The sequence below is a fragment of the Macaca nemestrina genome, chromosome 6 (assembly GCF_043159975.1).
Source record: "Macaca nemestrina isolate mMacNem1 chromosome 6, mMacNem.hap1, whole genome shotgun sequence".
Classification (NCBI taxonomy): domain Eukaryota; kingdom Metazoa; phylum Chordata; class Mammalia; order Primates; family Cercopithecidae; genus Macaca; species Macaca nemestrina.
In genome coordinates this window covers 143,477,157-143,493,408 of record NC_092130.1, presented here as the reverse complement: position 1 = coordinate 143,493,408, position 16,252 = coordinate 143,477,157, and the positions used below count along the sequence as shown (strand labels likewise).

Sequence of the window (16,252 nt, the reverse complement as noted above, 5' to 3'; positions counted from 1 at the left end):
GTTACTGTGGTAATCACATTTATTGGTTTACATATGTTGAACCATCCTTGCATCCCAGGGATAAATCCCACTTGATTGTGGTGAATTATCTTCTTAATAATTGTTAGATTTGGTTTGCTAACATTTTTGTGACGATTTTTTCATCTGTGTTCACTAGGGATATTGTTCTGTAGCCTTCTTTTTTATAGTATCCTTGTCTGGCTTGGTATCAGGGCAATGCTAGCCTTATAAAATGGGGTTAGAATTATTCCCTTTCTCTTTCAACTTTTTTGGAAGAGTTTGAGAAGAATTGGTATTAATTCTTCTGTAACTCTTTGGTAGAATTTATCAGTGAAGTCATCAGGTCCTGGTTTTTTTTTTGGGGCGGTTAACTTCTTATTACTGATTTAGTTTCCTTACTTCTTGTTGGTCTGGTCAGATTTTCTTCTTCCACACTGCCAACAATCTATCTAAAAAAGACATACGCACACGTGTGTTTATTGTGGCACTATTCACAATAGCAAAGACTTGGAACCAACCCAAATGTCCATCAGTAATAGACTGGATAAAGAAAATGTGGCACATATACACCATGGTATACCATGGAGCCATAAAAAAGGATGAATTCATGTCCCTTGCAGGGACATGGATGATGCTGGAAACCATCATTCTCAGCAAAGTAACACAGGAACAGAAAACCAAACACTGCATGTTCTCACTCGTAAGTGGGAATTGAACAATGAGAATACATGGACGTAGGGGAACATCACACACCAGGGCCTGTAGGGGGTTGGGGGGCTAGGGGAGGGATAACATTAGGAGAAATACCTAATGTAGGTGATGGGTTGATGGGTGCAGCAAACCAGCATGGCATGTGTATACCTATGTAACAAAACTGCACATTCTGTACATGTACCCTAGAACTTGAAGTATATATATATATAAAAAAAGAAATTAAGAAAATAATTTTATTTACAATAACGTTAAAAAATACTTAGGAATAACTTTAAGGAGTTAAAAGATCAAACATTGAAAAGTGTTGACCAGGCATGGTGGTTCCTACCTGTAATCCCAGCACTTTGGGAGGCCAAGGCAGGCAGATCACTTGAGGTCAGGAGTTTGAGACCAGCCTACAACATGGTGAAACCCTGTCTCTACTAGAAATATAAAAATTAGCCAGGCGTGGTGGCAGGTGCCTGTAATCCCAGCTACTTGGGAAGCTGAGATGGGAAAATCATTTGAATGTGGGAGAATCACTCGCACCCGGGAGGCGGAGGCTGTAGTCAGTGGAGATTTCACCACTGCACCCCAGCCTGGGTGACCGAGTGAGACTCTGTCTCAGAAAAAAAGAAAACTATCAAACATTGATGAAAAAATTGAAAAGAGACACAAATAGGCCGGGTGTGGTGGCTCACGCCTATAATCCCAGCACTTTGGGAGGCTGAGGTGGATGGATCACAAGGTCAGGAGTTTGAGACCAGCCTGACCAACATGGTGAAACCCTGTCTCTACTAAAAATACAAAAATTAGCCGGGCGTGGTGGCATGTGCCTGTAATCCCAGCTACTCAGGAGGCTGAGGCAGGAGAATTGCTTGAATCCAGGAGGTGGAGTTGCAGTGAGCCGAGATTGCACCATGGCACTCCAGCCTGGGTGATAGAGCGAGACTCTGTCTAAAAAAAAAAAAAAAAGAGAGAAAAAAAGACAAATAAATGGAAAGGTATTCCATGTTCATGGATTAGAAAAATTAATATTGCTAAAATGTCGAAACAATCCAAAGTGATCTACAAATTCAGTGCAATCCCTATCAAAATTCCAATCTCATTTTCCACAGAAATAGAAGAAAAAACCCCTAAAATTCAAATGAAACCACAAAAGATCCCAAATCGCCAAAGCAGTGATAAACAAAAGGAACAAAGCTGGAGACATCACATCACACTCCCTGATTTCAAAATAAAAGCTATTGTAATCAAAACAGTATGGTGTACGGTACTGGCATAAAAACAGACACATCAACTAGTGGAACAGGATATAGTCTAGAAATAAACCCAGGTACTTACAGTCAATTGATTTTTAACAAAGGTGCCAAGAACACACAGTCTCTTCAATAAATGGTGTTGAAGAAACTGGATATCCACATGTGGAAGAATGAAATTAGACCCTTATTTCATACCATATACAAAAATCAACTCAAGATGGATTAAAGACTTAAATGTTTAAGACCTGAAACTGTAAAACGACTGTAAAACAGGCAAAAACCTTTCTGACATTCGTCTGGGCTTAGATTTTTTATATATGAACCGAAGGCACAGGCAATAAAAACAAAAATAGGCAAAAGCGATTGTGTGAAACTAAAAAGCTTCTAATCTTTGTCTTTCAATTAGAATTTTTGGACCATTTCAAATTAATTTTATTATCAATGAGGTTGAATTTACATCTGCCATATTGTTTTTTGTTTTATACTTATCACATTGCTTTGATTTCTGATCTTGTTTTTGATAAAATTAATTTGTTTTCATTTTATCTTCATTATTATGTATTGATTTAAAAATATGATAGCAATTGCTTTAGAGTTTGTAATGTACATCTTTAACATATCAAATAATATTGTGCTATTTCAAGTATAGTATCAAACAACATATTTTCCTTCCTCCTCCCAACCTTTGCAATTATTGTCATACATTTTACTTGGATATGGTTATAAAACTCAAAGTACATTAGTGCATTGTTTTTTACTATTTTTGCTTTACATCAATTTATTTTTTAAAGAGATCTAAACATTTTTAAAAATGCATTTTACATTTGTAATATTCTTTGTGTAGATTCAGATTTCCACTTTTGTCATATTTATTCTACCTATGTCTTTTAACATTTATTTTAGTAGATGTTTGATGGTAGTGAATTGCCTCAGCTTTTGTCAATCTGAAAAAGTCTTGAGTTCACCTTATTTTTAAAATATATTTTGACTGGCTATAGAATATTAGATTGACAATTAATTTTTTCTTTTAGAACTTTAAGGATGTTGTTCCATAGTGGTTTGGCTTGTATAGTTTCTGGCAAGAAACTTACCTTATCTTTATTTTTCTGTATTTTAAGCTTTTGAAATTCCCCCTCTGGGTCATGTGGCGTTTGTTCTACCCTCCCTTACTGACAGTGCTCCTTCACTTAGGACTGTGAGTACAAGGGTATTCTACACCTCTGCTCCAGGACTAGGCTGTTGTTGCTTGTTGCTTGGCAAAAGCTCAGAAACAGACAGGTGTATTTCTACTTCTCCCCTAGAGGAATGAGATCTTCGCTTGGGCTCTAGATTATTCTTTTAATAACTTATTTTTCAGTGTGTTTTCTGGTGTATGTTAAAAACAGTGCATTAACACATGTAAGTGATTTACGAATACGTGCCTATATAGGGGGCAGACATTCAACAGTTTGGCTGATAGGGGGTAAAGTCAGAATAATTTGGAGGCCACTTACTGCTTTAGAGGGACAGAATTAATAACTCTGATCGATTGGAAGTAGAATTTGCCTCTCTCTGTTCAATTTGATGACAACATGATTCAGATGGTTTACTTTATTTCTGTGAGTAACCTCATTTATAAATAGAGAATCTTTTACAGTGCATGTCTTATTTTATTTTAAAATAATTATGAGATTTATGTGCCAAAATGGTAAAGCAGTCTTTATGGACTCTTCTCTATTTTAACCGCCCCCCCCCCCTTTATCTTTTAATAAATGAAAATCTCCTGATCCTTTTTAGGACTGTGAGGACGTGGGAAGTTGAAAATCCAAAGAAGCAAAAAAGTGTGTTTAAACCTCGGACGATGCAGGGCAAAAAAGTCATTCCCACTACATGCACATATAGTAGAGATGGAAACCTCATAGCAGCTGCCTGCCAGAATGGAAGCATACAGATCTGGGACCGAAATTTGACTGTAAGTTAAATCTTTCCTTAGAACATGGCCACCTTAAATCTTTCCTTAGAAGATGGCCACCTTACAAAGACAAACGTGTTAAAATATTATGAAGGTGAATTTCCTGCATATAGACCTAATTTAAACTTCAATGTTAGGTGATCAAACATCGAGATTTTTGTAGTATAGTATACAGCATTTCAGCAGACATTTCAACTCTGTATTTTTCAGCACATATTTTGTTTTTAAAATAAATGTACTCTTTTGGTATAAAATTTAAAAACCATAGTGCATCTTATTATATGGCATCTCAGTTTATTTGATTTTGAAAGTGAAGTGTTTAATAGTAGTATAAAGCAAGACTAAGCAGAGAACTAGAAAATACCCTTTAAAAGATTTAAGAGAAATGTGAAAAGTCCAAGATGAGCCATCAGTTGTTTTGTAGTTATTTTTCTAGTAATTTAAGTAATATTTTACTCTTCTATGATATTTCATTTAGATAGGTTTCAGGTTTTTTCTTTACAGTTTCAGACTATTAGTAGAATAAATAAAGTTTGGAATTGGAAGGAATGATAGAATCCATATAAATAATGAACACAAAAGCCCTTGGCTAATTCTGTCAATTACCAATAAGCTGTAAAAAGCTTCTTGTTTTATGTGTGGGTGGTAAAACAAAGATGTTTGTTAAATGGAATGAGTCTAGACACCAGTGTTAGAATAAAATTCTACACAAACACATTTTGGATATCTTTATTTTATAAAAGTTTCTGGCCAGATTAGTCAGTAAATGTTTAGTACATACTGTAGGCACTACTGTAGGCACTGATAATACTTATCAAAAATTCCTGTCCTCATGGAGTTTTCATTCTAGTTAAATATATATGCTTATATTCCACCTTTGTCTATCAAACATTTACATTTTGAAGGGGATCCCAGGAAACACAGTTGTTTTTTCAGGTAGATGTGTTGGAAGAAGATTAAAAAGTGATGATAGACGGGAAAAGAATCCATACTGATAATGCTGAAAATATCTTTGACATTTTCTGTTTGTCAGATCTTTTTATTTCTGTTTTCATCTCTACTGTAAACCTCATAAAGCTTCGTAACAGCATAGAGATCTTAAAAACTTCTTTGAATTGTAAACTGAGTTTTAACCAAGCAGTAAATTTTTTAGTAACTGGTTTTCATCATCTCTGGGTGCTGTTGACTTAAACACAGAAATTATAAAACATGCAATTTTCTTGTGTAGCTTTAATAGTAGTGTTTTTTGTATAGTGTATATATATATGTGACTTTCTCTTAGAACCCATGTATTTTTATGAAGTTGAATATAGTTTTTAAAGATTTGTCTTGTGTATCTTAAAATAAGGAGTATCTCCTATTTTCAGTTTTGTAGAAAAAAAGACCATTGGAACGCCACTTTCTAAGAAATACCTCTTAAAGCCAATCAGCTAATTACAGTCTTTGATTGTTTTGTTAGAATGTATTTAATAAATGAATGTAAGTTTATTATATCTCATTTGTTATATTTTATTCATATTTTTTACATTTGGATACAAATGTGTGTCAGCTGGAAACAAATCAAGGTGAAAAAAAAAACTTGCCAGCAGGAAACACAGCTTGATTTGAAAACAGATTTTTTAAAAATTCCTTTCTTTCTTTCTTTCTTTCTTTCTTTTTTTTTTTTTTTTAAAGACAGAGTCTTGCTCTGTCACCTAGGCTGGAGTGCAGTGGAACGACCTTAGCTCACTGCAACCTCTGCCTCCCGGGTTCAGACAATTCTCATGCCTCAGCCTCCCGAGTAGCTGGGATTACATACAGGTGTGTACCACCACACCCAGTTAGTTTTTGTAGTTTTAGTAGAGACGGTGTTCCACCATGTTGTCCAGGCTGGTCTCAAACTCCTGACCTCAGGGATCCACCCACCTTGGCCTCCTAACGTGCTGGGATTACAGGTGTGAACCACTGCACCCAACGTGGATTTTTAAAAAATTTCTTAACTTTTTTTTCAGCAAGAAAAAAAACCATCCACAGGGAAATACTAAAGCTGAAGTGAGAATGCCCAATAACAATAGTTTTTCCATGCAGTAGTTAAATAATTATATGACAGATAATGGTTAATCTGTATTTTGAGATGATTAAGTAAAACATTCATAATTGCCATATTTAATCCTGGAATTTTCATTAGACGAACTTGAACTTTAGTAAATTAAACAAATTAGTAAATTTGTAAGTTTGTTTAGTAAATTAAACAAACTTTAGTAAATTAAACAAAACGTATTTCTTTAGAAGTAAGGTATCTCCATTAATGATATATTTCTGTGTTGTCAAGACCTACCTTTACTCTAGAATTATATTGGTCAGTACGCTAGCCACTAGCCACATTTGACTACTTTAGTTTTAATTAAAATAAAATATAATTAGAATTTCAGTTTTGGCCACTTTTTGGGTACCCAGTAGTATCATGTGATCAGTGGCTACTTAATGGACAATATAGACCATTTCCATCATTGCAGAAAGTTCACTGGACATTGCTCCTCAAGAGGAGTGGTGTTTGCCCAAGATTCCTTTTATTCGTATGATGATGGTCAGCCTTTCATTTGAGAAGAAGTCCTCTTCAGAGAAGCTTCTGTGGATCTGCACTGCCTCCTTGGTTCTCTGCTTCCCATTCACCGGCATAATTTGAGCAACAGCAAGTCATCTGTTGCCTTGGCATGATGTGAGAGAGGGGGACAGAATAGTGGGAGATGACATTGGAGTGGTAACGGCGTGCACTCTGATTTTGCACATGTTAAACCTGTCAGTCTGCAACACTCTTTTTTTTTTTTTTAAGACAGAGTCTTGCTCTGTCCCCCAGACTGGAGTGCAGTGGTGCAGTCTTGGCTCACTGTTACCTCTGCCTCCCGGATTCAAGTGGTTCTTCTGCCTCAGCCTACAGAGTAGCTGGGACTACAGGCATATGCCACCACACCTGGCTAATTTTTGTATTTTTAGTAGAGATGGGGTTTCACCATATTGGCCAGGCTGGTCTCAAACTCCTGACCTCGTGATCCACCTGCCTCGGACTCCCAAAGTGCTGGGATTATAGGTGTGAGCCACCACCCCTGGCCATTCTACAACACTCTATTCATATGGCATTTTCTCTCCCCTCTTTCAGTTCAGAGGACTGAAATTTCTTCTCAGTAAGACCTTCCCTGACTACACCATATTTAAAATTGCAGCCTTCTCCCTGCCGTGGTACTCTCTACGCCTTTTATTTTCTTCCATGGTGCTGATAGTTGTCTGACCTGCTATACTGTATGTTTCACTTTTTTTTTCTTTTAAACTTTTGAGACAAGTTCTCTCTCTCGTTACTCAGGCTAGAGTGCAGTGGCATGATTACAACTCACTGTGGCCTTGACCTCCCAGGCTCAGTTGATCCTGCTGCTTCGGCCTCTCGAGTAGTTGAGACCACGGGTGTGCGCCACTATGCCCAGCTAATTTTCTTTTTTATAGAGATGGAGGTCTCACTATGTTGCCCAGGCTGGTCTTGAACTCCTGGACTTAAGCAGTCTTCCCACCTTGGGCTCCCCAAGTGCTGGTATGACAGGCGTGAGCCGCTGCACCTGGCCCTCTTTATTGGCTGTTCTAGTAGGATATTGGCTGCATGAGGGAAAGGACTGCTGTCTGTTCTACTCCCTGCCGTATTCCCAGAGCAAGGACAGTGCCTACTATATACCAGACCTTCAGTAACTATTTGTTGAATGAATAAATGGATGTATGTATTCTAAAATAGTAACATAAAATGAGATGGTCAGTTTAGTTCTAAGAATACATTTAATGAATAGTAGCATTAAAAAACTATCCTAGTTATATGAATACACAATGAGATAGAGTTGGGTATGTGTACGAGTTTTGGGGTAGGGGGAGAGGAGAAAGATATTGAGGTAGTTTTTGGTATATTCTTAATGATATATAAATATATTAATCTGTATATGTGACTGATTTTGGATTTGCTAATAACAGGCAAATTTTTAAAAACTATGTTCATGTCTCTTTATAATTTCTGGGTTTTCAAATAATTCAGCATGTATAGTCTCATGAATACCTAATAACTTCTCTTCATATCAAAATGCCTGTCAGATTTATTCTTTGACTTTGCACAAAGCACTGTTTCTGTGTTTTAATATCTATCAGGAATCTACAATATACTAGACTCTTGACTAAAATTACATACTGTATTTTCTTATCTTGCAATTACTGATTGTAGGCTAAGTTTTTGTCAGGAAAATTGGGATTCATTTTATTCATGGAGTGTTGCTCTCCCTAGATACAGGTGATGGAAGGGAATAATATTTGAGGTTGTTTGATTTTGCAATAGGCACCACTAGCAACTTGACCTCCCCTCTATCTGATGGCCTCCTATTGCCCTTTTGGCCTGCAAGCCCTTGCCCAGATTCTTGGGCTGTTCTTTTTGGGAAAATCACCACACAGCACAATGCCTTACCAAGAAAGCCGCAAGATTTCCCCAGCTCAGTTAGCTGTTCAGTGCCCCCATTTTCAGCCATGCCAGAAAGTGGAACAGAGGAATCTGAGACAAAGACAGTAATCATATCAGGAAATCAACTTCTGGCAAATAAGACAACAAATATGAAGAAGAGAGAAATATCCAGCACACAGCAAATCTTTAAATGTCTCCAGTTGCTGCCAGATAACCCATGTTAAAAGATTACTTTATGTCCTTCTACGCCCTTCTTCTTATTAATACATGTATTTACAGATATATAGATTGGGCGCAGTGCCCCACGCCTGTAATCCCAGCAGTTTGGGAAGCTGAGGTAGGCGGATCACAAGGTCAGGAGTTCGAGACCAGCCTGGCCAACATGGTGAAACCCCGTTTCCACTAAAAATACAAAAAAGATTAGCCATGTGTGGCGGTGGGTGCCTGTAGTCCCAGCTACGTGGGAGGCTGAGGCCGGAGAATCGCTTGAATCTGGGAGGTGGAGGTTGCAGTGAACCGAGATTGTGCCACTGCACTCCAGCCTGGATGACAGAGCAAGACTCCGTCTCAAAAAAAAAAAAAAAAAAAAAAAAAAAAAAGAGTTTTGTTTTTATGTAGAGAGAATTTGAAGCTTGCTTTTTAAATTTGAAAGCATAAAATAGTAGATATAGCTTGATTTCTTTGCTTTTTTTTCAAAATGTCTTTATTTAAATGGGATCCTGTAATTTTACCTACATGAAATATGTGCTTTTCAAAAAATGTTTGTTTTTTGGTTTATTATTATTTTATTCTATACCACTCCTCTCCTCTGTCATTGTCCCATTCTCTATCCCTTAATGCTTGTAAATTACCTGATCGGTATCCTTTTGTGGTTTTCTCCATATCTGTATATCTGTATCTCTTCACATCTGGAACATTTCAACTGGTATTTTTGAGGAACTGTCACCTCACTGAGAATAAGACAAAAGAAATTTAAACCTATAAGTAGTTTGTAAAAAATTCAGGGAATGATCTGTGAGGTAATTTATGACCAGGTGCTGCTTTGTATAATGCCCATCATGTAGAAGAGTTAGGGACGGCAGAGGTCAGGTGGGGAGTCATAGGGCCTCTGAAAGGTGCACAGTTTGGATGAGCAACAGGATTAATGGGGGTTACAGAGTAATAATGTTCATTGTTTACTAAACAAAGCAGAAATAGTGAGCTATTCTGCATATAAAAATGACACTAAAGGATCTTTTGAGATTCTTACTTCCCAAAACAGTCTTGAATCTTCTCTTTAGAATCACCAGCAAGCTAATTTGATATAATGAAAGAAAAGTAAAGCAGAATAAAGATAATGTTTTGTGGGAGAGGTGGCACTTGAGTCCCTGGATGCCCTCAAGTTAAAGTCTCTTGGAAGTCACTCCTCACTGTTGGACACCATCTGCTGTGCCTTACATTAACAATAATTTTCACAATTAAAAAATTTAGTAGGTTTTTTTTTGTTAAATTTTCGTAATGCAGCTTTGAACATTCTTCTCTCATACCTCAAGTAAACTAATTTAAGACAAATTCTCATACTGTTTGTTAACTACTTTCTGTAGCGATATGTTTTTAATGGCTGGTAATTGCGTCTTTTTGTTGCTTTTGGGATATTCTTTTGAAGCTGTCATAACCACTAAAAATGAAAGCAGTATTTACTTTTTTTTTTTTTTTTTTTGAGACGGAGTCTCACTCTGTCACCCAGGCTGGAGTGCAGTGGCCAGATCTCAGCTCACTGCAAGCTCCGCCTCCCAGGGTCATGCCATTCTCATGCCTCAGCCTCCCGAGTAGCTGGGACTATAGGTGCCCACCACCACACCCGACTAGTTTTTTGTATTTTTTAGTAGAGACGGGGTTTCACCGTGTTAGCCAGGATGGTCTTGATCTTCTGACCTCGTGATCCACCCGTCTAGCAGTATTTACTTTTATGGAGGTTCTCTATGTTTGTGTATTAAGCCAGATTATTAGCAAGAAGGAAGAATTTTATGACAGCGTGCTCTTAATATTTTCTTTATATTTTCATTATTACCTATTAGAGCAATCTAAACTCCCTAAACTGAGTGTTAAGCTGTTGGTATTCAAGATTTTGGAGATTAAAAAAAAATAATGCATTGAAATATTTTTAGCATATAATGCTTCCAGTCTTGTTTGTGATAAAGTTGTCATCTGTTGCATAATTTTAAAGTCATATGACTTTGATTTGGAAAACATTTTATTACATAGTTATTCATTATTTACTGCCATCTGCAACTGTGAAGATGCTTGAAGAACTCATTTCATTTCAAAATTTTCATTTGAGAATATTTTGATTTCAGCCTTTTTTTAAAAAAAAAACTTCTTTGACATACCATTTTAGCTATGAATCTTGGGAATGATGTATGGAGAGCTTTTTAAATTCTGATTATTCTATAGTTGATAAGTATCCTTTATTTCCCTGATAGTGATATCATCAAAGACTTGTATAAGTTAAACATGACCTCGAATGGCTAAGACTGTGCTTGCAGCCCAGACTAATGACCTCATCTCGATGTCTTCTCCTTTCTTTCTGCAAAGACTAATCATTTAACAATAATTCACAACTTTTACCTAATAATAGGTTTTCAAGTTAAAGTAGCACAGTATTCACTATAAGGAGAGAGAGAGTAGTTGTAGGGGGAAAAAACACTGTATTTTATTTTTTAAACAATTTTTTTAATACCAAATGATTTAGAGAATGTTTCTGGTATCTTCTTTTGAGAAAAAAGATCATCTATCTCTGTGTGAAATATAAAGAGCAATGCTAGAAATTCAAAGTTTTATCCCTTCAATAGACCTAATGCTGGGAATCTAGAAGAATATCTATGTATATATTGACAGCTAAATGTCTACTGCATAGTTCTGTAGCACATTTTATAGATGACACCTGATATATACAATTACATTATATTTTACTTCAGATTTCGTGTCTGTGAGTCCTGACTTTCCTAAGCTCCTGTTCTTCTCATTTTCTTTATTTACAAAATGAGGGCATGATCCCCCCATGTCATGTTATTTTGAGGATTATATTAGGTAATATATGTAAAACATTCAGATAGGACATGCACATAACAGGTTCTTAATAACTGCTGGTCTTCCTCTTTTTTCTTTTTAACTCCTAGGCTACTTACAGTTTTTATAGAATGGTAAAGTTAGACCTAAAGATACTATTTAACTCTGGCTGTGAACATCTTACGAATCCAAGTTTGACGGATTTCTTGGTGACTAAAGGTTTGGTTTAGGAAGATAAAGAGTGTAGGTGCTTTGCTCCAACCACTCATTCATTGTATGCAAATATAACTACCATCAATAAGTAACAATGCTGTGGACCCACGTTTTAGTTATGCCTGAGTAGATACATGAATTATAATGACCTTTTTACAAATATTCGACAGAATATTAACTATTCTATAGTGCTTTCACATGCCTATTTTTCAGTGGTTACATTTCCAAAAAAGTATATCATTGATTCAGAACACAAAAATAACCATCAAAACTGCAAATTACTTGCAGGCACTAAACTTAAATTCAAATTTTTCAATTATTTTCATAGAGTTATATAAAGTTTTAATAATGCTCTTGTAAATAATGCTCTTATAAAATGCTCCTGTAAATGCTTTTGTCACACATGCTGTTAGAAGCAACATTTACTAAATGAAAAAATACTGGCTTTTGAAAAAGTTAGGGTAAAAGGTTTTTGAAAAATATGGATGATTATTATCCTTATTTTTTAAGACTATGAATATATAATAATTTAAGACTTCCAGTTAAAACATGGCAGGTTAAACACATTTGTTCAACCATGCTTCCTCCTGAAACCTCACTAAAGTGACAGGAAAGGCCCGTTTTAAAGCATAAACCCGAATGGATGAAGAGAATTAGAGAGGAGATGATAGCAGAAAAGAGATATCAAGATTCATTTGTAAGCTGTAAGCCAGATGCATAAATGGTATGTTACTTAACCACCTAGAGAAAGCTGAAACCTTAGCCGTGATTGGAGAAGCCTGTGAAAGGCAAACCGATTTGTCTTATAATTCCCTCCGCGCTGTGCAGCCAAATCACTGCTCTCCTTTTACCATCACAGAAGACAAAAGAATTACTTTTAAAGTAGGCCTAATGAAGAGACCCTATATTCCAGGCAAAGAAAATCTTCATGTAGAGTTGTTTGTCCTCTCCTTCTCCCCCTTTGTTGTTGTTATTGTTGTTTTTGTTGTTGTTATTATTATTATTGTACTTACTGAGTACTTACTGTGAGCCAGGCAATATTTTAAGCACTTGTAATATTTTATTTAATCCACACAGCAACTCTGTGATATAAATGCTGTCATTATCGTTTTACTGATTCAAACAAACAAACCAACCAACCCAGAAACAAAGAAATTGACTTGCCTACTAAAAACTACAGTTAGTATGTGGTATAACTGAGGTTCAATCCCAGGCAGTCTGGCTTAAGAGTCTGTATTAAGGGTCAGAAAAACTATGGCCATGTACCAAATCTAGCCCACTACCTGTTTTTGTATGGCAAGCTAAGAATGGTTTTTACATTTTTAGATGGTTATATTATTTTTCTATGGCTGCTGCAACAAACTACCACAAATTTAGTGGCTAAAATAACAGAAATGTATTATCTTACAATTCTATAGGCTAAAGTCTCATTGGACTAAAATCAAGGTGTTAGCAGGACATTGTTCCTTTCAGGAGGCTCCAGGGAGAATGTTTCCTTGCTTTTCCAGTTTCTAGAGGCCACCCTTATATCTTGGCTCCTGGCACGCTTCCTTCATCATCAAGGCCAGCAACGTTGTTGAGTCCTTCTTACGTCATAACACTGCGACCTTCTGTTCTCCTTTCCTCTGCCACTTTTTAAAGACCCTTGTGATTACATCTTGCCTACTCAGATAATCTAGGATAATCTCCCTATTTTAAGGTCAGCTGATTAGCAACATTAAATCAGTCTGAAACCTTAATTTCCCTTTGCCACATAAGGTAATATATTAACAGGTTCCAGGGACTCAAATGTGGAAATCTTTGGGAGTGTTACTCAGCCTATCATAATGGATTCAGAAAATCAAAATAAAAATATTTTGTGACACATGAAAATTACATGAAATTCAAATTTCAGTGTCCATACATTTTATTGTAACAGCCTTGCTCATTCATTTGTATATAATCTGTGACTGCTTTTGTATCATATTAGCAGAGTTGAGTAGCTGCAACAGAGGATATGATCCTCAAAGCCAAAGATACTTACTAGGTGGTCCCTTACAGAAAAAGAATTTGACCCCTAACGTAGAGTTTCTAATTTGGCTTTTAGTGCTTTTCTCTTCCGTAATTAATGGTAGACATGGGATCACCAGACATTTGGGGAAATCCTCTAACATGAAATACAGAAACTTATACTAAACAGAATAAGTAAGTCAGAGGAGAGAGAGATAATGTAGAAAACTGAAGAAATTTTCAAGGAAAAAACCCCTATAATTGATATTCTCAGAGAGGAAATAGAGACTAGTACAACCAAGAAACTAAAGCAGATTGCTACCAAAAAATCTGAATGTTAAGAGATTAAGGAAGATCTCTTGCAAAATAAATATTTGATTGGAGTATAAGGGAAGGAATCCCTAGGAATATTAAAATCTCCTGGAGAGTATATATAAATATAGTCGAGGAAACCTAGAAAGTAGAATAAAAGACAGTGATAGAAAGAAGATAGGAAACTTGCAGTGTCAATTCAGGGTCTAGTATTTGACTAGAAAGTTCTAATGAAAATACAGGAGAGGAAGGATGGAATTAGGTAAGAAAGAGTTACTAAAAATAAAGAGGTCTCAGAACTGAAAAACATGACTTTCCAGAGAGGAAGGACTCATCTGGAAAGAATGAAAAAGACGCACACCAAGCCATGCGTCATGAAATTTCAGGACACCAGGAATATAGAGAAGATTTTACTCACAGGGAATACAATAGGAAACACGTGACACAAGAATAATAGGACCATGTAATTTGGGATGTTGGTAAGACAGTTGCTTAAATGTAAGACCTTAGATTCTGTATTAGCGCAAAGGGATGTTGTCTTTCTCATTTTTCTGTTGAGGTGATGAAATATTTTAAGTTCAGTAATATTACTTTCAGTGACTGCTCACCAAATCTTCTTAACTCTGTCCTAAGCATTATTCATTCCAGACATACGTTCAGCTACATGTGGAACAGCTCACCAGGATTATATGCCAGAACTTAAGCTCAATATACCCAAAACACAACCTGTTTCTTTTAGAACTCATTCTTTCTTTTGACTTTGCTATTTTTATTATTTTTCCATTTAGAACTTCAGAATATTCTTTACCTCCTGTAACCAGTTGTCAGTCTTATCAGTTCTGTGTTTTAGTGTTTCTCACATCCACTCCCTCAATTTCATCTCTCACTTTCATTCTACTTCATACCTTCATCATCTTTAACTTGTGATGCTGGATATCCTCACCTTTCTCTGTCTGTGTTCTGATAAACCTAGCCCTGGTTTAAATCACGTTAAACGCAACACTTACTACTTCAGTACTTGTCATATGCTGAATAAAGTTCAAATTTTCTCAGACTGACACTTCCAGCCTTTCAGTTTATACTTTTTTCCACCCTTTGAGTATTTTTCATAACTTTCTCCATAAATCAAAACACTTGTTTTTTTTTTTTTTTTTTTTTTTTTTTTAAACACAGGGTCTCACTCACCCAGGCTGGAGTGCAGTAGTGCAATCTTGGCTTACTGCAGCCTCTACCTCCCAGATTCAAGTGATTCTCCCACCTCAGCCTGCAGAGTAGCTGGGACTACAGTCGCTCTCCACCATGCCCAGCTAATTTTTGTAGAGATGGGTTTTCGCCATGTTGACCAGGCTGGTCTCAAACTCCTGACCTCAAGTGATCTACCCACCTCAGCTTCCCAAAGCGCTGAGATTACAGATGGGAGCCACTGCACCCAGCCTAAATAAAAAAACTTTTTACTCAGACTAGATTATACTTTGTTCCCTTATGATTACCGTCTGATTTACTGCCTTGGTGCCTTCTCCTATACTAAACACTCCATCCTATATGCCTCTCCCACAAGCCCCCCACTGCTGGTAGAAATAGCCACCATCCACTATCCAACATCCATTGAAGAAGGCCCAATCACATGCCATTCCCTCTATGATGCTCTGTTAGGGACTAGAAGATTACATATCTAGGGATATTAACCCTGAAAATATTTTGTTTTATTTTTAGTTTGCCTGGTTGTTTATTTTGTTTCTCTTTAAGATTAATATGGCCAGGGACTTTTTGTCTTATTTGCTGTTTCTCTGTGTCCAAGATGAGCATGACATATTAATAAATATTTGTTGAATAAATGAGTGAATGCTATCAGAGCATTATAGGTTTTATGTTAAATGGGTTTGGTTTTCAATTGCTTTATTGTTGTTTTTAAATTTTAAATTATTGTTCCTTAAACTTACTATCAAATAAGTGCATTGTATAAGTTGTTTGTTTGCTTTAGCCGTCAGATGTAGGCTATAAATAGATAGGCTAAATACTACCTATTTGCATCAGTAGTACTTTTAGCCTGTTGTTTTCCAATAATTAGATTTTAAAGCATATAGTTTTAACAATAAGCGATACTTACTGAGCACTTAATTTGTTCCAGGGACCGTTTCAAGTGCTTTGTATATGTTTTAATTCGTTTAACCCTAAGAACAATATTGTGAATTAAGTACTACCATTAACTACGTATTTTAGGTGAGAAAACTGAAGTACAGCAGTGAAGGGTTTAACAACTCACCCAAGGTCATGCATCTAGTAAGTTTTGGAGCCAGGAACTCTGACTCTAGTATATGCGCTCCA

The 16,252-nt window shown here is 36.3% G+C and overlaps 1 protein-coding gene and 1 long non-coding RNA gene across 7 annotated transcripts in view; one reads left to right on the top strand and one right to left on the bottom strand.

The window, feature by feature from the left end:
* Window positions 1-9,345, bottom strand: part of LOC139363902 (uncharacterized) — a 42,550-nt gene extending 33,205 nt beyond the window's left edge. The window contains exons 1-2 of the long non-coding RNA XR_011625071.1: window positions 9,217-9,345; window positions 8,372-8,455 (exon numbers count right to left, since the gene is read on the bottom strand). This is a non-coding gene — a long non-coding RNA (uncharacterized lncRNA). The remainder of the gene's footprint in view (window positions 1-8,371; window positions 8,456-9,216) is intronic.
* LOC105473089 (WD repeat domain 70) overlaps window positions 1-16,252 on the top strand; it is a 388,018-nt gene that overhangs the window by 235,364 nt on the left and 136,402 nt on the right. For all 6 annotated transcript variants that reach the window (XM_011726713.2, XM_011726718.3, XM_011726712.3 and 3 more), the window contains one exon: window positions 3,732-3,906. In XM_011726713.2, coding sequence (XP_011725015.1) covers window positions 3,732-3,906 — 175 coding nt within the window. The remainder of the gene's footprint in view (window positions 1-3,731; window positions 3,907-16,252) is intronic.